The 23,069-nt window shown below is 57.3% G+C and overlaps 1 protein-coding gene across 10 annotated transcripts in view; it reads right to left on the reverse strand.

Annotated features, from left to right (window-relative positions):
- MAPK8IP3 (mitogen-activated protein kinase 8 interacting protein 3) overlaps positions 1-23,069 on the reverse strand; it is a 63,597-nt gene that overhangs the window by 20,687 nt on the left and 19,841 nt on the right. For 5 of the 10 annotated variants that reach the window (XM_063618403.1, XM_055243287.2, XM_055243283.2 and 2 more), the window contains exons 2-8: positions 21,082-21,202; positions 17,272-17,342; positions 16,901-16,992; positions 6,747-6,891; positions 2,971-3,217; positions 1,900-2,002; positions 1,526-1,644 (exon numbers count right to left, since the gene is read on the reverse strand). In XM_063618403.1, the coding sequence (XP_063474473.1) occupies positions 1,526-1,644; positions 1,900-2,002; positions 2,971-3,217; positions 6,747-6,891; positions 16,901-16,992; positions 17,272-17,342; positions 21,082-21,202 (898 nt within the window). The other 5 variants (XM_063618407.1, XM_063618404.1, XM_055243285.2 and 2 more) reach the window with 2 other exon arrangements.

Raw genomic sequence — 23,069 nt, forward strand, 5'->3', positions numbered from 1 at the left:
CCAGCCTGGGTGACAGAGCGAGACTTTGTCTCAAAAATAAATAAACAAACAAATAAATAAACAAACAAACATCTGAATTATGTAGAGTGGAAGGATATCAAAATATTAAAAGAGATTACCCCTATTTAGCAGAATGTTTCTGAAGATTAATCTCCTTTGGATTTTTTATATATATTTTTGCAACACATGACAACAGTTCCATAGAAAATTCACAGCACCAAAGCGCGCCCCCTCGGCTTCTTCCTGATCTCAGGGGAGCATTCTGTCTTTCACCATGGAGTACAGTGTGTCCAACACTACTGAACTGAACACTTCAACTCGGTTAAGATGGTAAATATGATATTACTTATACATGGCCTCTACTGGGGCACTTTCTGACTCAAGCCAGGCTGAGACAGGCCTCCCTGTCAGGCTGCGGCCCTGCTGGTGCTCAGCACCCCACATTACTCTGCTCCCTGGAGGTCCCCCTGCCCCAGATAAGACAATCAGCTCAGGAGTACACCAGGAGGCAGCCTGGGATCCAGGAGCTTCTCACCCCGTGGGCTGGCGGAAGCAAGACCATGGCGAAAGGCTCGGACCCTGACGCGTGCAAGGGGACAGACTGGGCTGTCCTACTGCCCGCCTGCCATGCCTGAAAGCCTGGGGATCAGAGCCACATGGCCAGTGCTCAGCTGCCAGCAGACGCCATGAGCACGGGAGACTCCACGGGCTGACAGGAAGCAGGTCCTGATGTTTGCAGCCGCCGCAGACCTAGGCACAGAGGGTCCAGTGTAGACCTGTGGCGCCGAGTTGAAGCCAGGGCTGTCTGTGGAGGAGTGGGCAAGTGGGCACCCTCCCAACCTCCTCCAAAGTCAGTGGTCCCAGGGCGTGTGGCGAGGCTAACATGCACGGAGCAGAGAAGCGGGCATCCTCTCAACCTCCTGGAGAGTCGACAGCCCTGAGGGTGTGTGCAGAAGATGAGGTGACGCTAACAGGCATGGATTTCTTTTAGGGATGGCAGAACATTCTAAACTGAGATAGTGTGGGTGGCTGCACCACCTGTGAGTATGCTATAAACCACCGAACCGTGCACTCGAAGGGGGTGAATTTTATGATACAGTCAACCCTCGATACCCAGCCTCATGGAAAATGTACAGGCCTGTGGTGGCCGCGTCTGTACTGACGTGTACACTTTTTTCCTGTCATTATTCCCTAAACGACACAGCATAACAGCAACTACTTACACAGCATCTACAACATAACCTAGAGGTGACTTAGAGTACACGGGAGGGTGCAAACACTACACCACTTCAGAGCAGGGACTCGAGAAGCCTCAGATTTCGGCATCCTTGGGGCAGTCCAGAAACCAATCCCCTGTGGAGATGGAGGGACAATTCCATGTGAAATGTAACTCAATAAAGCTGGAAAAAAAAGGGTTCCTAGCTCACAGCTGACAGAGGACTTTCCTTTCATTACAAACAAAACGAACAGCAGAAAGCCCCAGCATTGTGAAGGCACGGCGGCGGTGGGGAAGGCTTGCGCTTACCTAGGAGGTCGGCCCCTTCGTCCACATCCCCGATGACCTCAGACCCTGCCGTCGACAGCTCATGGTACAGGGAGTCCGTGTTGATGCCGAAAGCTTTGTTCACGATGCCCTGGGTTGGGCTGTTGGGATGCACAGGTCGGGAGAGAGAGCAGAGTCAGCGGGCAGCCCAGAGTGGCTGCATCTGCAGACTCTTCCAACACCTCCCACCGTGGCCATTCGATGCCCACACTGCCCTGCAGGCCAGTCGTGGATGGAGGCGGTAGGCCACAGCCTTGATGGTTCTCCCAGTGGTGGCAGAGGAAGCCTTCACCAAAGACACCGACTTGGATAAATACTGAGCCCCCAGGACCCCAGGGCCTGGGCTGAGCCAGTACCTGCTTCCTGTGCGGTCCAGGCGGGTCTCTGGACACATGTCCAGCTCTGGCGTGGAGTCAATAATGTCCTGAACATCAGACCACTCGTCACTGCTGCCCATGCCTAGGGGAGAGCACAGGGGCACCTGGGGTCAGGAGAGGGTCTGGCAGCCTCTGCCCTGCTCATGGCTGCCCTCGGAACCCGAGTCTGGTGGGCTGGAGCTGGACTACCTGCTAGGTGGGGATGATCAGATAACGGCTCTTCCCAGGCTGGCTGGGCAGAGGTCGAACTCTAGCACAGTGGGTGTCTGGGGTGGGGCCTGGAGGGGGGTGGGGTGCAGCAGCCTCTCTGCATGGGAGTGTCAGCAGTAAGCCCAGTCCCCAGAGATCCCACGTCCAAGCAAGCCAGTGGCTGGACCTCCTCTCGGCCCTCATTCCCCTCTTCTCTTTCCCTCACTGGCCTGTGTGCCGTGGGGCGACGCAGGTTACTGGTTAGTGGGGCTGTGTGCCGTGGGGTGAGGCAGGTTACTGGTTAGTGGGGCTGTGTGCCGTGGGGTAACGCAGGTTACTGGTTAGTGGGGCTGTGTGCCGTGGGGTAACGCAGGTTACTGGTTAGTGGGGCTGTGTGCTGTGGGGTGAGGCAGGTTACTGGTTAGTGGGGCTATGTGCCATGGGGCGACGCAGGCTACTGCCTTAGTTGTGTCTCCCCAAATCCATATGTTAATAGATACCCCCTAGCATGACTGTATTTGGAGGCTGGGCCTTTCAAGAGGTGATTATGGTAAAATGAGGTCATGTGGTGGCGCTAATCCAATGGGGCTATGTCCTCATAGGAGTTGGAGATGAGGACACAGACTCACCCAGGGGATGACCGTTGAGGACACAGGGAGAAGGTGGTGTCTGTGAGCCAAGGAGTGGCTGCAGGAGGAACCCACCCTGCCAGCGCCTTGATCTTGGACCCCAGCCTCCAGGCTGTGAGGAACACGTCTCTGCTGCCTGCACTGCCCGCCTGGCGCATTAGTTTCACATCTACCCAAACCAAGCCCTGCCTCCTGCCCAAGGGAGCCCAGAGCCCCGGAGGTGGGCACCCACCTATACTGACGTTGCGCATCTCCTGGGTGACCTGGACTTCCATGTTGCGGCTGTCGCGCTTCTCCCGGGCACGCTTGCTGTTTTTGGAGCCCACGCCATAGTCCCCCAGGGGCTGCAGGCTCTCGTTGAGGGGTGTGACGGCGGCTGAGGGCACGGAGGATGTGGGCGTGTTGGACTTGGTGCCTGTGGTGCTGGGTGTGGCGGCCGCCGAGGACTGGCCTGACTCGGACATTTCATCCTGTGGACACTAAGGCCAAACACAGGGAGGAGGGAGAGCGAGTCACTGCAGGTCCCCGGCCTGCGGCTCCGGTGTGGCTGCCTGAGGCCCCGCGCACCAATGCCTTTTGCACTTTGCCTTGCTCAACACCCTGCAGGCCCGAGCTCCTCTGCCGCCTGCCGGGCTAACCCTTGCGGGCCTCACCACTCCTGAGTGGCTCTACTCATCCGGCCGCTGACTCTGGCTCCTCAGAAGCAGTGCCACCCTCCTGAAATGGCCTGGAACGGGGCTTTCCACTGGTGCCGCCCCCCAGACAATTGCTTGTAATGGGCCAGCGCCTCGCCGGAGACACAGAGGCAGCCCCCTGTAGCTTGTGGCTGTTCAGAAACAAGTCCAGCCCAGGTAGGGCAGAGGGCTCTGACTGGGGACCCAAGAAGGGTTGGCCGTGCCGCCACCGCTGCCCCGTCACCATCACTGTGCTGAAGAGCTCCAGGCTGGGCCCACCTGTGCCTGCCCCATGTTCCTCTTCCCGGGCTCAGGTCAGGGCCAGGGAGTGACCAGAAGGTGCTGACCCTGCGGCTTGACTGGACCAGAGCTCAGCCCTGAACACCAGCGCAAGCATGAAGAAACCACAATCCCCTTCTCACAGAATGGGACGCCACCAAGATATTCTGGAGGGTGGGGGCAGCCCTGATTATGAGGAACGGCAACCAGCTGTCCACCTCAGGAAGCTCGCTGGGGAGAAGCACATTCTATGTGACCAATACGGAATGCGAAACAAACATTCTTTCCGATGGTCTTTCCTAATGAAGATACTGAACCAGCCTGAGAAAAAGAGCCCTACACGTTCTCCTCTTAGCTGACCTGATCACCCCCTATGGCAGAGCTTGCCTGTGGCCCCTGGCCCTCCTTGAGGTGTAGGAAAGGGCAAGGCCTCAGAGGCACCCAGGTGGCTCCTGTGCCTGTCCCAGGCAGCCGCTGGGGGGGCCCCGTGGTCTCTCAGAGGGCGCACCGCGGGGGACGCTAACGCTAAGGATCTCACCCAGGGAGGAGCTGTCGAGGGGGTATCCAGCCCTCTCCACAGCTGACTTATACTGGCCTTTAAGTGACCAGGGCAGACGGGACTTCCAGAAGTCACGGCCAGTTCTGACCTCTGCCTCTGCCCAGCCTCTCTGGTCACCGCCAGGCTCAGGGCACGGGGCCTCTCAGTACCGGACACGGCCACTCACTCAGAGGACAGATTTCTGCTTCATCTACCAGGCTCCTAAGTTTCTCTAGAAGGAATCTCAAAATGACACACCTTCCTCTATAGTAGCCATTCTCAGTTGGGCTGACTGTCCCGAGGGGATGCTTGAAAAGTCCAGAGACATTTTTGTGGTCACAAATGAAGGGGGTGCTCCTGGCATTCGTGGGTGGAAGCCAGGGATGCTGCTCCACACCCACCACGTCCCAGGGGCCCAGGGCCACGCGTGACCAGCCCCAAAAGGTGAGCAGTGCCGAGGGAGAGCCCTCACACGGGCGCAGCCTGCCTCCTGGAGTGGCTTTGTAGAAATGTCTGAGACAGGCTGTGGCTCTGCAGCTATGCCCAGTTTGAGAGGAACAGCCTTCCTCTTCATGTCACTACCCACGCTGGAGGAAGCAAGCACCGCTCATGCAAGAGTCTGCACTGACGTTCTCAAAGAACCTGTCTAGCCAATGCATCACAGGCACCTGGGGTCCCACTGGACTCTGCCACCACCCGGCAGACAGAAAACAGGGAACCGCATGTGGCCAGGCAGGGTGTAGCTGTGCACATCAGACAAACGCTTCTGGGCCGCCTTCCTCCATGGCTGGGTCCCCGGCCTGCTCCTGACCCTCACGGTGGCTGTGGGGAATTCTGCAGTCTGATTGCGCCTCCCCTAGCTCTCCGTCACCCTACGGGGCCACCACTTACCCATGGGACACTCCCCCTGGCCACAACTTACCTAAAGGCAAACCTCTCAACCTCCTAAACATCAACGTGTAGCAGTGACCTCCAAATGCATTGAAAGAACCCAAACTCTTAGCGGTCATTCCTCACCATGAGTAGCCACAACTGTTTGGTTAAAACACTGAAAATACAGTACATAAAAACAAAAACAAAACAAAACAAAAAACAACAAAAAAAATTAAGAAATTAGAAAAACTTCAAAACCTAGAGCATAAAATAAAAAGAACTTAAATGTAATAATTTAAAATAAAGAAAAATCAAATAAAACACACCTATGAACGAAAACATAAAACGCTACAATTTATGAAGAGAGAGACGATGTCAGACAACGCAGGAGGTGAAAGGAAAGATATCATGAGAAGAAGAGCAGGCCCAGAGCGGGCGCGAGGAGGCAGCCCGGGGGCCAGAGAGCGCCAAGCAAGGGCTCCCCCCGGCTGAGGCTGACGTGTCTTCAGACGCCTGTGGGCAGGTCCCAGCTCCAGGCCGGGGAGTGTGAGCCAGAGAGAGTGAGAGGAGGTGGGCTCAGGTGGCAGGGCTGGGCCCAGAAGGCCCGGGGAGCCTGCAGCCCCACCACCCTCTCTCCAGCCCTGAGCACAGGGAGGACAGGAGAGTGTCCCAGATGCCATGGGGGAGCTTGCTCCCAGAGCAGCACAGCAGCAGGTGGGCTGACAGAGCAGGAGCCTGCAGCAGCCCCCACAAGCCCGATGGACACTCAGAGGTGGAAGGACAGTCGGCAAAGCGTGCAGCAGGAAGTAAGCTTCTGGAGAAGTCCCAGACCCCACATCCACCAGCCCAACCCAGCCCACAGGCCCCAAGGGCTCTGCCTCTGTGGACATCCTCTGACAGCCCCTGTGGGAAATCCACCAGACCCGGGGCACCTCCTCTTCCCAGGAAGGTGGCTGTCCTTACCTGGCACTGAGGCCAGTGAGCTCACAGGCCAACACCGGCAGCAAGCGACCTGGGGCCTTGAAGGAGTGGCCTGACTCTGGGCCCCCGCACTCTGAGGTGCACTCGCTGGCTGGCTGTGAGAACCTGTTGGGGCCCCCGCACTCTGGCTGTGAGAACCTGCTGGGGCGAGGCTCTGCTTTCTCAAACTCAGGACCCAGGAGGCATTACCAGGGACAGGCAGGGAGGGGCCCAGAAAAGAGGAGCTTTCTCCTCACCTTTCTGCCAGCGGAGGGCAAACCCCACACTCTAGACACTGACGTTCCTCCAAGAGCAGAGGCGCGGCTCTCGGGCAGGCTGTGTCTGGCTGGAGCCCGGGTGAGCGCGAGGCTTTGTGTTGGGGGGTGGTTTGAGAGAGGATCACTAAGCTCAACCCTGACAGGCACTGGACACCCCTGGCTACAGAGCAGTCTATCCAAGGGCAGGGAGGTCTAGCCTGGCCTAGCAGGTGCCGATGCGAGGCCGCGTGGAGCAGCCACAGCCACACAGGGCCTGCTGGGCAGCCCGAGCCCCCGACACCCTGGTTGGGTTTCTCCATCCTGCCACACACAAAGGGAGAGGGCGAGTGGCCCAGAGAGCCGCGAAGGGCTGGGGGAACACCAGCAACAGGGAGGAGTCTCTCACTCCACGGCACGGCTACAAAACCTGGTAGCTGGAGCTGGACTGCAGCTGGCCGAGGTCACTCAGGTGCCAGTGGTCCCCCGCAGGCACAAGCTTGCCCCCGATCTGTGCACGTACCGTGCCGTCAGCCAGGGGGAACACGTTCAGGGAGGTGGGGCGCTCCTTCCTGCTGAAATGGGGGGCGAGAGGAGAGGAAGCAATGGTTAGAGGGTGGCCGTGAAGATTTCCCAAGCCCTGCCAGGGCAAGCAGACCTCGAGTGATGGGGTCGCTCCACGCCAGCCTGCAGCCCAGCTCGAGCATCTACTCAGTTATAATCCTACGTGGCGTTTCCCCTCCCATGATGCTGCAGTTTCTCATTTTTATTAAGTTCAATTTTAAACAGACACAAGCTGGGTGTGCTGAGACGCCCCACAGCAGAGCCAGCCACGGGACTTGGCATCACAGTCAGCGCTGCACGGCCACCGTGAGCAATGCCTTTTAGGACCATGGTCTTATGTGTGCCCAGCCCTGCCTCCCTGTGGTGTTACTGCCAGCCCTGCCTGTTCCCCTGGCACCAGCAGAGGGAATCCAGCCTTCCTGCCCTTGTGCCTTATTCCTTGGCCCCTCCTGCCCATCCTCATTGCTCCTGTTCATGAGGCTGCCTCACTGCAAAATATCTGAACACGACACATCCAGAGTAAGGACTGACCCTGTCACATCTGCTAGAGCCTGAGCCTGAGGGGCGTCTTCTCCCTCCCCACGCGTCCTCTCTGCTGTCAGGGAGCCCCGAACCTGAAGACGGACCCTGGGACAGCCTGGCCTTGGATAGCCTGGCAAGACAGTGGGAGCACCTGGGAGCTGGAGCTGTCAGGACAGTGCTCAGTGCCCCCTGCTGTGGGCTCAGTCCCTAGGGATGAGCTCCTGTGGGCCGTAAGCAAGAGCAGGGACGGAGCCCAAGGTCTCCCTTCACGTCCTCCTCCGCGGGAGGTTTCCAGTCAACAGCCCAGAGGTCCCAGAGGCCACGCTGGCTCCTCACCTCCTCAGGTCTGGGGGGCAGGCGACGCAGTCAGATGCTGGAGCCCACACTGCTCAGGGCTATTCAGGACAAGAATTAAGAGTCTGCTTGCACCACAGCCTCTGCTGCTTACATCTCAGCCCTGAGACTGTGGGAGGGAAGGGAGCTTCTTCAGGGGTCCAAGGAACCCGCTCTGGCCAGGCTTGGAGGATGCAGACGGCGACGGGGGAGCGCAGTGGCCGCCGCTGACCAGGAGCTCTGCTACCTGGGTGGGGAGCTATCAAGAATGACCCTGGGAAAGGGTCTTTTGTGGGGTGCATACAGCACTAGGGACCGGCTGCCTGCTTGGTTATGTTCAGGACAACACCGTATGCTGTAGCACGACGGAACCAGGGCCGGCTGGGACTGAGCTGTGCCATCTTGGCTGCTGCTCCATGGCACTCAAGCTGTTCTGACAACAGCCATGAGGTTCCCTGGCAACCGTGAAGGCAGCCAGCCACCAGGCCCAGGGAGCATGACCCCAGTGGGAGGCTGGGCCTCAACCGCCCTGTCTGCACCAGGGGCCTCCTGGCCCCACTTCCACTGGGCTCCCAACGCTGGTGCGGGGAGCGCCTCTCTTGAGGCCCAGTTCTGATGCCATCAGACATGTCTCAGTCCCTAGACCGAAGCTGATGCGGTCCCGGCTGTCACCAGATGCTACAGGGGACAGCAGGCACAGAGGGGCCTCTCGTCTCCCGGGAGGCCAAGGGAATGCACGTACGGCTCTCCCACCCACACAGCTCCATGCTGGGCCGTGGCTCAGCCAGGCCGCGCCACCTCCGACGGAAATCACCCAGGATCAGGAGCTGCCTTCACTCTTTTTTTTTTTTTTTTTTTTTTTTTTTTTTTTTTTTTTTTTTTGAGAGGGAGTCTCGCTCTGTCACCCAGGCTGGAGTACAGTGGCGCGATCTCGGCTCACTGCAAGCTCCGCCTCCTGGGTTCTCGCCATTCTCCTGCCTCAGCCTCTCCGAGTAGCTGGGACTACAGGCGCCCGCCACCACGCCCGGCTAATTTTTTTTTTTATATTTTTAGTAGAGACGGGGTTTCACCGTGGTCTCGATCTCCTGACCTCGTGATCCGCCCGCCTCGGCCTCCCAAAGTGCTGGGATTACAAGCGTGAGCCACCGCGCCCGGCCAGGAGCTGCCTTCACTCTTTCCTCTGCTCCTCCCCGCCGGCCCTCAGGCCCTGGCCTCAGGCTCGTGAGCGTTTGCCGACTGACCCCGTCCTCCCGATTTGTCCTCGCAGCTCCCTCGGGATGCAGATGCTCCCTAGTTCAGAGACCACCACCCCCAGGGGTCACGCCACCCTTGGGGGTCACGCTGCCCTTGGGGGTCTTGGGTGTGTCACCGGCTCTGACACAGGCTGGTGAGTGAGGGAGCTGGGCTACGAGTCCAGGCCCAACTGATGCAGAGCGGGGCCCTTCCTTGGCCCGTCGCCCCCGAGTCAGCACCAGCCCCACCGGATGCACACTCCTCCTTAGCAGGAGTCGGTGCCGTGCCTTCGTCTGCGACCAAGGCGGTGCTTGTGGAGCGAGGGCAGAGTGTGCGCGGCCTGGAAGGCGCTGCCCAGCTGCGTGGCTGTGCAGGGGACCCGGCAGTCGCCACCTTCTCAGTGTCAGTCTCATGAACGTGACCAGATGGTCCTTCCGACCTCTCACATCTGCCACAGGAAACACCTCACAGCAGACCAAGCAGCCGTCCTGGGCTGGTAACTGACACCCTAATGTGCCTGCTGGTCGGCCCCCAGCACCACCGTGGACACACCTCACGGGTTTTACCTTTTCCTCCACGACTGACGAGGACTGCAGGGCAGCGACAGACACGGCAGCACACGGCAGCAACAGCACAGAGGGCGAGACAAGGAGACAGGCGTTAGAGGGCGTGGGCAGCAGTGTGCGCACACGCCACACAGATGGTCAGCATGTGGTGATGCCACAGAGGGCGAGACAAGGAGACAGGCGTTACAGGGCGTGGGCCACAGCGTGTGCACACGGTCACACGGACGGTCACAAAGATGATCACATGGATGGTCAGCATGTGATGATAAGGAGACAGGTGTTAGAGGGCGTGGGCAGCAGCATGCGCACACGCTCACACGGATGCTCACATGCTCACATGGTTACACAGACGCTCACATGGACGGTCACACGGATGCTCACACGGACAGTCACATGCTCACATGGACAGTCACACGTTCACATGAACGCTCACAGGGACACTCACATGGACGCTCACACGCTCATATGGACGCTCACTCACACGCTCACAAGGACACACACGGTCACACGGATGGTCACACGCTCACACGAACGCTCACATGGACACTCATATGGACGCTCACACGCTCATATGGACGCTCACTCACACGCTCACAAGGACACTCACACGGTCACACGGATGGTCACACGCTCACACGGATGATCACAAAGACGCTCACATGGTCACATGGATGGTCACACAGATGGTCAGAGGCTCACACGCTCACATGGATGCTCACATGCTCACATGGTTACGCGGACGCTCACATGGATGGTCACACGCTCACATGGACGGTCACACAGACGCTCAAACGGATGGTCACACGGACGCTCACACGGTTACGCAGATGCTCATACGGATGGTCACACGCTCACACGGATGGTCACATGGACGGTCACACGGACACTCATATGCTCACACGGACGCTCACACAGATGGTCACACGGATGCTCACATGGACGGTCACACGGACGCTCACATGCTCACACGGACGCTCACACGGTCACACGGACGCTCACACGGACGCTCACACAGACAGTCACATGCTCACACGGATGCTCACATGGACGGTCACATGGATGCTCACATGGACGGTCACACGGATGCTCACATGCTCACATGGATGCTCACACAGACGGTCACACGGACGCTCACATGGACGCTCACATGGACGCTCACACGGATGGTCACATGGACGCTCACACAGTCACACGCTCACACGGACAGTCACATGGATGGTCACACGGATGCTCACACGGATGGTCACACGCTCACACGGATGGTCACACGCTCACACGGACGGTCACACGGACGCTAACATGGACGGTCACACGGACGGTCACACGGACGCTCACACGGACGGTCACACGGACGCTCACATGCTCACACGGACGCTCACACGGACGCTCACACGGACGGTCACACAGACGCTCACATGGACGGTCACACATGCTCACATGGACGGTCACACGCTCACATGGACGGTCACACACTCACACGGACGGTCACACGGACGCTCACACGGATGGTCACACGGACGCTCACATGGACGGTCACATGGACGCTCACATGGACGGTCACACGGATGCTCACATGGACAGTCACACGCTCACACAGAAGGTCACATGGACGCTCACACGGACGGTCACACGGACGGTCACACGGACGCTCACACGGATGGTCACACAGACGCTCATACGGACGCTCACACAGATGGTCACATGGACGGTCACATGAATGCTCACATGGACGGTCACACGGACAGTCACACGCTCACATGGACGGTCACACGCCCACATGGATGGTCACATGCCCACACGGACAGTCACAAGTTCACACGAATGCTCACACGGATGTTCACATGGACGCTCACATGCTCATATGGATGCTCACTCACACGGACGCTCACAAGGACATTCACACAGACACATGGATGGTCACACGCCCACATGGACAGTCACACGTTCACATGAACGCTCACACAGATGCTCACATGCTCATATGGATGCTGACTCACATGGACGCTCACAAGGACACTCACACAGACACACGGACGGTCACACGGACCGTCACACACACAGATGGTCACAGGCTCACATGGACGCTCACACGGACGGCCAGCATGTGGTGATGTGAGACATGCGGGGCGGCCGTACTCCGATGAGACAGAAGCCACACACAGGCACCCACGAGGGACAGACGCGTGACACACGAGCCCTCTTGGCTTTGTCAAGAGGCCCTGGAACGGGCCTGTGTGGCAGTTCAGCCAGTGCCACGTGTCCCCAGTGCAGTGCACTGCGCGAATGTCTCAAGACAGCGCCTGGCACGTGTGTACACATGGCACGCGGTGACGGCACGCACGTGGCCACACAGACACACTCTGCAGCAGTGGCCCGAGAACACTGCCTGGTGTTTGCACTCACACCGACTGCATTCCAGACACACATTCAGTAAGCCACGCCAGGCGTGAAGGAAAATGTCTGTCTGGGTCAGGAGGGATGGTGCCCAGCGCTGAGGATGGACGGCGCCCTCAAGGTGAGCCAAGGGATTTTGGCTGAGCAGATGGGACTGACTCAAATATGTGTCCCCCAAGAGACCAAAGGTTGTGGCAGGACAGAATCCACACCAGAGAAGAGAGAGCAGGTGTCCAGCAGGGACGTGCTCCTTCCAGCTCAACTGCCCAGCAACAGCATACATCACCAAGGCCTGTCCCAGCACCCCCGACCCACAAAGGCAAGCACTCGGGACAGGGGAGGGGCCGTGCCTTCCTCCTTTAGCGGGCTCATGCCTTCAGGGGCACAAGGCTGTGGCTGCCGTCCATGTCTGCAGGCAGGTGGCAGACAGCACGTGAGCCCCATCCTCTCCTTCTCAGCCAGGGTCTCGGCCTGGGGAGGCAGGGGACACACGAGCCCGGAGGTGGCTCTTAATGCCAACACTGCAACAGCAGGCGTGACCGATTCCGTGCGCTGGCGATGCAGCTCAGCACCACCGCTGGCCAGGGAGGGAGGCAGGGGTAGCCCAGCCACAGCCCTGCTCCTCCTGTCGCCCCCATGGAGCACGCTCCTCTCGGGGCCACGGCATGCTCAGGGAGACCGAGCCGCCAGCCCCAGCGCCTTCTTCCTGCAGGGCCAACATCTTCTCACGTGCTGTGGAGATCTGGCAAGGAGGCCCAGGGGCCAGAGTGATGCAGCTGCTCAGACCCCACTGCAGGTGCCTTCTGGCTGGATCCAGTCATGGCAACCAAGGCTTTGACGTAAATCTGGATAAGAGACCCCTCCCTCTCTTACAGAAGTGCAGGGGTCCTGTTTCACAAATGGAGGCCTCCTGGGGTCCGTGGCTGGGGAAGGCCCCTACCACACAGCCGCTGCTGCTGGCGTTGCTTCCACGGCCAGTGCCAAAGGTCCTGTGTGCCCAGAGGAAGTGAATGGCTGGGGCCAGGTCAGGCAGAAGGACCTGGTTGTGGCAGCGCTGACAAGAGAGCACCTCAGATCCATCCCTTACAAAATGATCGAGGGGCTTCTTCCAGAGGGCACCGTCTGGTTCCCTGAGGGGAGTGCAGCAGCCCTGACACAGCCTTCAGGAGCCATGGCAGAGCTGCAGAGGGGACCCCAGCAGTGGGGCCCTGACAAGGACGAGGTGCACCACCACGGGGCTTCCCACTGAACTCTCAGCGCCAGGACGAGCCGAGGGACGGGCGCGGCGCCCAGCCCAGACTCAGCTCAGGTCCCTGGGTCCCGCGGGGACACCTCGACAGCAGGTTCCTGGGCCACCTTCTGCCTCACACCATGAGAGAAACATGCAGGACGAAGTACTCCTTGCCCCGCAGCCACGCACCTCTTCCAGGTAGGCCTGGCTTGGCCCACGATGACGGCAGCGTCAGGCGGCTCTGGAGCTGGCGCAGCCTCTGCTCCTGGCTGAGCTCACGTGGCCCTGGGGCTCTCAGGACCTCTTGGGTGTTGTCTGTGGGCCTGGGGTGGGGAGCACTGCGACTCGGAACCTGGGCTCTCCGCCGGTGTCCTGAGTTCACACGTCACACCTCGGGGATCCGGGATGAGCTGGGCACAGTGTTGCTGGGCTCCTCCTGCCCAGGTGCCCTGTGACACAGCCTCTGAGGCGCTCCTCTCTGAGGCTGTGCTGGCAGGGAGGCAACTGAAGGTTCTGGAATGCTGCAGCTCCCAGGGGATGGCGAAACTGCCTGTCTCTGCCCCCAGCTCCCCCGAAAAACAACACGAAGATCCCGGGTCCAGGTTCGATTTTAATTCCAGTTAGCTTGGAATCCTCTTCCAACTGCCGAGAGCCAGAGGTGAGGATGTCCCAGCGTGCGTGCCCTGAGAAGGGAGCTGTGAATGAGAATCTCCCACTTTGGGATCTGATGGAAACACCTGCAAGGCTTTCACAGCTTGCCAAGCTGGCACCAACATGCCCCGGCATAGTTCTCACGGTGCTCCAGGTGGGTGGATGGCCGGCGCTGCCCGTTCTCAGGGCAAGTGCTTATCACGGGACGGCTGCAGGTCCCTGCTCCAGCTGAGAGCAGCGAGCCTGCCTGAGGACCTGCTGCTGCAGGCTCCACGGCATCCCCCTGGCCAGCTGGGCCTTCGCGCACACCGTGCGTTTGCTCTCACGTCCAGAGACTCGGAAGGAAAGTCTGGCAGCTTCTTCTGTATCATCCAGAACGTGACCCATGAAGCCCAGAGCTGGACGTTCTGACCCTTCTCGTTTGCAGGTGTAACCCCCAGAACAGGCAGGCACGAAGCAGCTTTCACAGCTGGCCAGGCCTTGATGGAGTGTGAGGAAGGCTTTTGCCATCACAGCCCTGACTGTGGGAGGCTTGGGGGCAGAAACAGGCTTCCCCCCTTCCAGCTGCCCCAGCTCTGTGGGACGGGAGCTTCTGACTGCAGGCCCTTCCTCCCCGCGGCTGGAGACTCAGAACGAGAGCGCCAACCTCCCCAGCCCAGGTCGCGTCTCTGGTCTCCCATGCCTGGTCCCCTGGAGCTGGCAATACCCTGGCAAGATCTTTGATGCTCTGCTCCCTGGGGCCTGCAGCCTGGCTTTCTCCTGACTCAAAGGGCACAGAAAACGGAGAGGAACCCAATCTGGGCAGGCTCCCCCCGCTCTCCAAGGAAAACCAGCACCAAGCCCTGGAAACCCACCGGTGTCCCCACCCTGTGGAAGGAATGAGACTCAGCGCAGGGCTGGCCAAGGCTCCTGGGCTCATCCACACAGTTATTTGAGGCAGCATGTTCTAGAAAGTCCCTCAAACACTAAACCATTGTCCCTAGGGGAAATATGTACACATGCAGGTACGCGTATAAGATTGTGATCTCAAATCCTCAAAGCAATGCATCCCGGTCAGTTCTATTTCCTTTATTTTAAAGGAGGTTGGAAATATAGGGTGACTGGCCACCCCACTAACAGGTGCCACAGCTGGGCTTGGAGCCCCTGGAACTGACCCTAGAACTGGCTTCATGCGTGACACGTGACACTGCCCAGCCCCCCGTCTCCTCTCTGGGCATCTAGGTAGGAGGTGAACAGGAGGGCAGAGCATTGCCTTGTCCCACCTCTGTGGGGAGCAGCACAGGGACTCCCGTTTCTCCCCACCGTGTGCCTGTCTGCAAAGGAGTGTGAAGTGCTCTGAGTACTGATTCCCTTTCTTTCTATTTTGAGACAGGCTCTCACTCCACCACCCAGGCTGGAGTGCAGTGCACGATCTTGGCTCGCTGCTACCTCCGCCCCCGGGGTTCAGGCGATTCTCCTGCCTTAGCCTCCAGAGTAGCTGGGACCACAGGCATGCACCATCACACTGGCTAATTTTGGTATTTTTATTTTTTATTATTTATTTATGTATTTATTTTTGAGATGGACTCTCACTCTGTCACCCAGGCTGGAGTGCTGGAGCATGATCTCGGCTCACTGCAGTCTCCGCCTCCCACGCTCAAGCAATTCTCCGCCTCAGCCTCTCTAATAGCTGGGACTACAGGCATGTGCCACCACATCCAGCTAATTTTTGTATTTTTAGTGGAGACGGGGTTTCACCATGTTGACCAGGCTGGTCTCAAACTCCTGACCTCAAGTGATCTGCCGGCCTCAGCCTTCCAAAGTGCTGGGATTACAGGTGTGAGCCACTGCGCCCACCCTTTTTTTTTTTTTTTTGACAGAGTCTCGCTCTGTCGCCCAGGCTGGAGTGTAGTGGTGGGATCTTGGCTCACTGCAACCTCTGCCTCCCGGGTTCAAGTGATTCTCCTGCTTCAGCCTCCAGAATAGCTGGAACTACAGGCGTGTGCCACCACAACTCGCTAATTTTTTATATTTTTAGTAGAGATGGGGTTTCACCATGTTAGCCAGGATGGTCTCGATCTCCTGACCTCGTGATCCGCCCTCCTTGCCCTCCCAAAGTGCTGGGATTACGGGAGTGTTTAGTAGAGATGGGGTTTCACCATGTTAGCCAGGATGGTCTTGATCTCCTGATCTCGTGATCTGCCCACCTCGGCCTCCCAAAGTGCTGGAATGACAGGTGTGAGCCACTGAGCCTGGCCTAATTTTTGTATTTTTAATAGAGACGGGGTTTCACCACGTTGGCCAGGCTGGTCTCGAGCTCCTGACCTCAAGCGATCCGCCTCTCAAAGTGCTGGGCTGACAGGCGTGAGCCACCACACCAGCCTCTTTTTTTTGTTGTTTATTCTTTGACCTCACGTGAGCAGATGATTTTCTTTTTTTTATTTTTTTAGAGACGGGGCTCACTCTGCTGCCCAGGTGGGAGTGCAGGGGCGCGACTGTAGATCACTGCAGCCTCCAGCCCCTGGGCTCAAGCTATCCTCCTCTCTCAGCCTCCTGAGTAGCTGGGACTACAGGCAGTTATTTGAGGCAGTATGTCCTAGAAGTGCCACCCCACGCTTAGCTAATTGTTAAACAATTTTTTTTTTTTTTTGGAGAGACAAGATCTTGCTGGTTGCCCAAGCTGAGCTCGAACTCCTGGGCTCAAGTAATCCTCCTGCCTTGGCCTGCCAAAGTTCTAGGATTACAGGCATAACTCACTGTGCCCGGCTGAGGTCACAGATATATTTTAGCGAGCAGATACATTCGCAAACACAGAATCTGTGGATAGTAAGGGTTAAATGTGTGCAAGCTGCCCGGGGCCTCCCTGACTGAACTGTGGACAAAGCAGAAGGGACACAGGGGCTCAACACATGCCCGTCGCCCAGGGCCGCCCCCCCACATCCCTGCTCAGCCGCGCTCCAACCAGCTCCCTCCTCCTGGGTCTCCAGAGTGCTCCTTGTCGTCCTGCGCCCAGAGCGCGGGCCATAACAAGCACTACGACCCTGGCCCGTGCCGTGTCCTGCGTACCTGCACCCCCCGCCTGCGTACCTCCACTCCCCGTGCCCCGCGTACCTCCGCCCCGGCAGGCTGCTCTCGGTCTGACTGTTTCCTCCGACCTGCTGCATCTTGGACCTCTCGATGTGCTCCACGTAGGTCTGGATCATCTGCGAGGAGGGAAACGCCTGCATTAGCGCTGCCGTGGGGGCTCTCTCCGGCCCCTCTCTAACCTGTGAGGCTTTTCCGGCTGCCCTGTGCAGGCAGAAATCAAGACAGCGTCCTGGAGGCGAATCTAACCAGCCTGGGGCTCACGGCCTTCTAGCCTGGCAGCAAATGCCAGAAAAGGGACATGCTAGGGAAGAAAACCACGGTCCACAGGAGTCGCAAGCGTCAGGCCGCCGCCCCGTCTCCAACCCTCGCCTCTGCCGTTGCCTCTGGGCGCCCACCTCTGTGTGCCGCTGGTGCAGGGCGTTGTACTCCTTCTTCATCTCCGACTCCCGCTCCTCCAACCGGGAAACTGGAAAACACAATCACTTCTGAGCTGCACGAACCGCTTCTCCATGGCCCTGAACTCTGGGTTGTAACCGCAGAGGGAGAGGGTTCCAGGACAAGGCTGGGACTCTGGGGCCTGGGACAACCAGCAGGAGCCCAGCAAGTGCAAGGCCGTATGGGGGGCTGCTGTGTGTGCTGCGCCATGGGAGAACTCAGCTCTGTGAAGGCCGTCTGGGGGGCTGCTGTGTTCTGTGCCATGGGAGAAAACTCAGCTCTGTTGGGAGTTAAATATGGGGGTGGGGAAACCCACAGGCGCTCTCTGTGCTAAAGTCAGCCACAAGCTTCTGAGATGCAGGCAAAACCCAGGCACGCCAGGCACAGGCAACAGGTGCACGAGAAGCTTGTGGGAGGAGGCAGGATTCAAAGTGAGTAACCTCCTGGACACGTCAAAGGGACGTGTCTGGCAGAACAAGCAGCGGGGTCCCTCACACACGCTGAGGGCTGGGGAGGCCAATCATGGCTATGTGCCTTCTGGGCTGACAGTCATGTCTCCCTTACACGGGAGGCCCCCCGTGACACCAACACAGGCCCCTCTGGCCCCAGACGTGATCTGCCCAAGAGACGCAGAAGCAGCACGACAGGCCGACGGGCAGCCGCAGCCACGGGACCCCACTCTGTCCCGCCGATGATGCATGTGTGCCCGTGGCCTGACGGCCGCCTCCACAGCTGTGTTCAAACCTCAGCTCTGTCCTGCAGCCCACCAATGGGGAGGGCTGACGCGGCGAGGTGAGAGACAGCCCCGGGGAGCGCGTGGCCGGGACTCAGCTGGTAAGGTGTACTACCAGCTTGTGCCCTGTCCTCGGTGTGGTGCCCTCCCATCCTTCCCGGCTTGCTGGTGTCTGTTTAGAAATGACTTAACAGATTATGTGGCTCAACATCTCACTTTGGCCATCCTGCTCTGTGACCTGGGGGGTAACATCCTTGGAGGCCACGGCTGCCTACACTGGGCTCTTGCATCTCTACCAGGCACCCAGGGAGGCTGCACTGCTGGCGTGGGGATCTCACCCCGAGGAGCAGCACAGGCGTCAGCGCCAAGCAGTCAGTCTGGTCTTCCCTAAGGAGCCTGAGGTGCTTACAGACATCACACCTGACACGCGTGACTTAGACTCAGCACCTCACACGCATGACTTAGACACAGCACCCAACATGCATAACTTACAGACGCTACACCTGACACACGATGTACAGACACTGCACACAACACAGGACTTACAGACAGGACACCTGACACATGTGATTCACAGACGCTGCATGCAGCAAACGTGACTAACACACATGGTAAATAACACCCGGCTCACAGACACTGCACAAAGCACACGACTCACACAGATGCTGCACACAGCACATGACACTCATACAGATGCTCCACACAGCACACAACTCAGATGCCACACACAGCACACGACACTCATACACAACACACGGCACATGACTCACACAGATGCCGCACGCAGCACACGACACACAGACACTGCACACAGCACACGAGTTACAGACACTGCACGCTACACACATGTAACTGGCTGCTGGAGGAGGGCTGTGGCCCTGCGAGAGGCTGCCTGTCTGTGTGAGGTCAGAGCCCCACAGTCTCTCTTTGAGCTCCCGCTGGGGCAGAGTACAGCCACCACCTGGAGGGAGCCCGGGGCCTGCTCTCTGCACTCATCTGGCCCCCACTCCTGGTGCTGGCCCAGTGAACAGCCTCAGCCTTTAATTCGATTTTATTTTTTTTGAGACAGGGTCTCACTCTGTCACCCAGGGTAGGGTGCAGTGGCGTGATCAAGGCTTACTGCAGCCTCTGCCTCTTGGGTTTAAGCAGTCCTCTACCTCAGCCTCCCGAGTAGCTGGGCCCACAAGTCTGTGAGCCACCATGCCTGGCTAATTTTTGTATTTTTTGTAGAGATGGGGTTTCACCAGGTTGCCCAGGCTGGTCTGGAACTCTTGAGCTCAAGGGATCCTCCCACCTCGGCCTCCCAAAGTGTGGAAGTCATAGGTGTGAGCCACTGTTCCCAGCCTTGCCTGTAATTTGAGCTTATGTTTTTCTCCTTCTAAGAAGACAGCTGAGAATGTTGCACACATGAAACGTGCTGAAAGCTGAGGGACCAGGAGAGACTCTGTAATTATGGAAAGGCATTACCTAGGTACGCTCAGCACAGGCCTTAGGTTTGCTTTGCGTTGTGAATGCCAGCGTGTTTCCATGTGTGTGGGAGCTGCCACCGTGGTCACCCTCTGGCCCCCAGACTCGTCAGCAGGTCATTGTCAGCACAGCAGCCTTTAGGCCTTGGCTGGGGATAGGAGTAGGTCTAACATATCAAAACAGTTTCTTTCCCCAGTTTGATCTTAACTTTTCTGAGATGAAGGAACCTGCTGTTGAGGTAGCTAGGGAAACCGCAGCTGGATTGGTTTCAATCATTAAAACACCTGGGGCCAGGCACGGTGGCTCATGCCTGTAATCCCAGCACTTTGGGAGGATCATGAGGTCAGAAGATCGAGACCATCCTGGCTAACACAGTGAAACCCCGTCTCTACTAAAAATACAAAAAATTAGCCAGGTGTGGTGGCGGGCATCTATAGTCCCAGCTACTTGGGAGGCTGAGGCAGGAGAATCACTTGAACCCGGGAGGCAGAGGTTGCAGTGAGCTGAGATCGCACCACTGCACTCCAGCCTGGGCAAAAAGAGCAAAACTCTGTCTCCAAATAAAACAAAACATCTATTTACAGAAAAGGAAAATTACACAGGAAATCATCACTTCTTCTTTAAATTTTTTTCTTTTTTGAGATGGAGTCTTACTCTGTCGCCCAGGCTAGAGTGCAGTGGCACAATCTTGGCTCACTGCAACCTCCGCCTCCTGGGTTCAAGCAATCTTCCTGCCTCAGCCCCCCGAGTAGCTGGCACTGCAGGTGCCCGCCACCATGCCCGGCTAATTTTTGTATTTTTAGTAGAGACAGGATTTCGCCATGTTGGCCAGGCTGGTCTCAAACGCCTAAGCTCAGGTGATCCAACCGCCTTGGCCTCCCAAAGTGCTGGGATTACAGGTGCGAGCCACCACGCCTGGCCATTTTTTTTTTTTAAGAGATGAGGTCTCTCTGTGCCCACACCGCAGTCTCAACCTCAGCCCAGCTGAGACCACGGGTGCATGCCATCACGCCTGGCCTGTAACATTGACAGTAGAGTTTAAGCAAAGACTTTTAAAGGTAAGTAAACCAATTGTTCTTATAATAATAATAATGATAAACCCCTTTTGCCACTTTGCCTTGAAGGGGACAGACACCCTGATCAGCTGTGCCCCCTACCTAGGCGCTGTCACTCCAGTGGGGCTACACCAGCGGGCCCACCCTCCTGCCTGAGAAGGAGCCATCACTCCTCAGCAGTGTGAAGAGGTGGGGACCCCAGGGGCTGCAGGAGCTCTGTTCAAAAGGTGCAGGAAGGACCTTCAGGACCACAGACTTGTGATCTGGGGGTCAGAATTCACTCTGAAGCAAAAGTGCTATGGGGCCATAGTGGCCTGATTTACTTATTTCCACACACAATTTGGGGTCCATTACAGAAACAGGCAGCAGTGCAAAGAGCTGGAATACACGGCTGAGGCTCCCACTGGGCTTCCTCTCGTCCCCTTGTGTGGAAGGCGCTCCATGTCCACCCCAACCAGAGCCGTCCCAGGGCAGCGCCCATCAAGCGCGCCACCAGGCTCCCGCCAGCCACTTACTCTGATCGGCATAGTTCTTGGCCTTCAGCTCCAGCTGGCGCGTCTGGAACTCATAGTGCTCCACCTGGATTTGTAGCTCTTTCTTCTCTTGTTCCAGAGCATCTTCAAACTCAATGAATTTCTGTGCATGGAAGGGAGGGAAAGAGCAGTCATCATGAGTCACTGTGGAGCAGCCGCCTTTCACTTGAAGGGACGCAGGCTTTGAGGGCCCAGGGGCCAAAGATGTCCCCAAGGCCACAAGCTGGCCCATGGCGAGGCTGGATTGGGGGCTTACCACCACATGGCTGTGGCCACCACCCTCCTCAGGCACAGTGAGGAGCCATGAGGGCAGGGCGGGAGAGCCCTCCAGGACCGCACGATCACACCCTCCTCTCCCGGGAGGATGTGCTGTGAAGGGAGCCTGTTGTTTCCAATTACGGCTGCCGTCGTGGCTGCATGAGACCCGGGCAGCAATGCGGGGCCCTGCACTCAGAAGGCCTCGTGCTTGGCTTGGCTGCTGCCATCTTGAAATGTTTGCTAAGTTTTGAACATAGAGCCCTGTGTTTCCATTTTTACACTGGGACCCATGAGCATGCAGCCAGTCCTGTTTGCAATGGAGTCATCTGACTCCTCTCAACTCCACGCCTAAGAACAAGGTTGAGCCTCCTTTTCTGCATCTCAGTTGCAGCTCAGCTCGGGACACCATCGTTACTGGGATAACCAGCAACACCGTCTTGCTCCTAGTCCTTAAATAAAAAGGCAGGGGGATTGGTCTAGGTTTGGAATCTTAACCCTATGTGGTAAGTTTCAGGACAAAATTATTATCAAACCAAGTGAAAAGAAAACATTTTGCAAAATAAAAGCAGCTCATAAAAGGTCTGAGGAACAGAGGGGCCAGTGAGGCTCCAGGTGTGGCCAGGCATCGATGCCATAAGTGTAGTTCCTACAGCAGCCCAGAGAGGCAGCTGTTAACACTTCGTTTTTACAGAGTAGAAAACTGGGGAATATTATCAAGAAATTTCACTGGAAGAAGTATAAATATCAACTGGGCTTTTTTTTTTTTTTTTTTTAAGACAGAGTCTCGCTCTGTCTCTGAGGCTGGACTGCAGTGGTGCGATCACAACTCACTGCAGCCTTGAGCACCTGGGCTCAAATGATCCTCCTGCCTCCACCTCCTGAGGAGCTGGGACCACAGGCGTGTGTCACCATGCCTAGCTAATTTTTAAAACTTTTTTGTAGAGGCCAGGCACAGTGGCTCACGTTGTGAGCCACCAGCCTGAGTGAGTGTTCGAGACCAGCCTGACCAACATGGTAAAACCCTGTTTCTACTAAAAAATACACTGCAACCTCTGCCTCCTGGGTTCAAGTGATTATCCTGCCTCATCACAGAACTTTGGGAGGCCGAGGCAGATGGATCATGTGAGGTCAGGAGTTTGAGACCAGCCTGACCAACATGGTGAAACCTTGTTTCTACTAAAAAATACAAAAATTGGCCAGGTGTGGTGGCACACACCTATAATCTCAGCTACTTGGGAGGCTGAGGCAGGAGAATCGCTTGAACCTGGGAGGTGGAGATTGCAGTGAGCCCAGATCATCCCACTGTACTCCAACCTGGGAGACAGAGCAAGACTCCATCTCAAAAAAAAAAAAAAATTGGCCGGGCATGGTGGCTCACGCCTGTAATCTCAGCACTTTGGGAGGCTGAGGCGGACGGATCACGAGGTCAGGAGATCAAGTCCATCCTGGCTAACACAGTGAAACCCCATCTCTACTTAAAATACAAAAAATTAGCTAGGCGTGGTGGCAGGCACCTATAGTCCCAGCTACTTGGGCGGCTGAGGCAGAATGGCGTGAACCCGGGAGGCAGAGCTTGCAGTGAGACAAGATAGTGCCACTGCACTCCAGCCTGGGCGACAGAGCGAGACTCTATCTCAAAAAAAAAAAAAAAAAAAATTTTTTTTTTTTTTGAGATGGGGTCTTGTTATGGTTCCCAGGTTGGTCTCAAACTC

The sequence above is a fragment of the Symphalangus syndactylus genome, chromosome 14 (genome assembly GCF_028878055.3).
Source record: "Symphalangus syndactylus isolate Jambi chromosome 14, NHGRI_mSymSyn1-v2.1_pri, whole genome shotgun sequence".
Taxonomy (NCBI): domain Eukaryota; kingdom Metazoa; phylum Chordata; class Mammalia; order Primates; family Hylobatidae; genus Symphalangus; species Symphalangus syndactylus.